The 1,295-nt window shown below is 60.0% G+C and overlaps 1 protein-coding gene across 1 annotated transcript in view; it reads left to right on the top strand.

Annotated features, from left to right (window-relative positions):
- Positions 1-753: 753 nt before the first annotated feature.
- LOC106899501 (liprin-alpha-3-like) overlaps positions 754-1,295 on the top strand; it is a gene marked incomplete at its 5' end in the record, with an annotated part of 15,993 nt that continues 15,451 nt past the window's right edge. Inside the window, one exon of the mRNA XM_014961368.1 lies at positions 754-914. Coding sequence (XP_014816854.1) covers positions 754-914 — 161 coding nt within the window. The remainder of the gene's footprint in view (positions 915-1,295) is intronic.

The raw sequence follows: 1,295 nt of genomic DNA, 5'->3' as shown, positions 1-1,295 counted from the left end.
TTTTCTGGGCATCTCAGGGTGTGGGGATGCAGCAGAGGGGTTTGGTAGGAGGATGCCTGGGGTTTGGGGAGGATGGCCGGGTTTTTGGGGTCCCAGAGCCAGTTTTAGGGGTGCAGTTCATCCTTTTGGGGTTCAGCAGAGATTTTGGGGGTGCAGCCCAGGGTTTTGGGGTTCAGTGCAGGCTTTTTGGGGGTCAATTGAGGGTTTTCTGGGCATCTCATGGTGTGGGGATGCAGCAGAGGGGTTTGGAGGAGGATGCCCGGGTGCTGGGGGGGATGGCGGGGTTTTTGGGGTGCAGGTGCAGGTTTTGGGGTGCAGCTCAGCCTTTTGGGGATCAGCAGAGATTTTGGGGGTGCAGCCCAGGGTTTTGGGGTTCAGTGCAGGCTTTTGGGGGGTCAATTAAGGGTTTTCTGGGCATCTCAGGGTGTGGGGATGCAGCAGAGGGGTTTGGAGGAGGATGCCCTGGCGCTGGGGGGGATGGCCGGGTTTTTGGGGTGCAGGTGCAGGTTTTGGGGTGCAGCTCAGCCTTTTGGGGATCAGCAGAGATTTTTGGGGTTCAGACCAGGGTTTTGGGGTTCAGTGCAGGCTTTTGGGGGGTCAATTGAGGGTTTTCTGGGCATCTCAGGGTGTGGGGATGCAACAGAGGAGTTTCGAGGGGGATGCCCGGGCGCTGGGGGGGATGGCTGGGTTTTTGGGGTGCGGGTTTGGGTTTTGGGGTGCGGTGTGGGTGTCGGGGTGCTGACGGGGTGCCAGAGCGTGGAGGGGGAGCAGCACGAGCGGGCGGTGGAGCTGCTGAAGGCGGCGCAGGGCTCGGTGAAGCTGGTGGTGCGCTACACCCCGCGCGTGCTGGAGGAGATGGAGGCGCGGTTCGAGAAGCTGCGCACCGCCCGCCGCCGCCAGCACAACAGCTACTCGTGAGCACCCCAAAAATCTGAACCCCCAAAACCCGCACCCCCACATCTGCACCCCCAAAAACCCGCACCCCCAAATCCCCGGCCCGAAATCCCCAGCCCCAAACACGCACCCTCAAATTTGCGGCCCGAAATAATGTGCCCCAAAAGATGCGCCTCCAAACTTGAACCCCAAAACTTGCACCCCAAAACCTGCACCCCAAAACCTGAACCCCAAAATCTACACCCAAAACCTGCACCATAAAACCTGAACCCCCACATCTGCACCCCCAAAAAGCCCCCACTCCCAAATCCCCGGCCCGAAATCCCCAGCCCCAAACCCGCACCCTCAAATTTGCGGCCTGAAATATGGGCCCCAAAAGATGAACTCCAAACCTGAACCCC

The sequence above is a fragment of the Calidris pugnax genome, unplaced genomic scaffold (assembly GCF_001431845.1).
Source record: "Calidris pugnax isolate Ruff unplaced genomic scaffold, ASM143184v1 scaffold702, whole genome shotgun sequence".
Lineage (NCBI taxonomy): Eukaryota > Metazoa > Chordata > Aves > Charadriiformes > Scolopacidae > Calidris > Calidris pugnax.
This window is presented reverse-complemented; position numbering and strand designations above follow the sequence as displayed.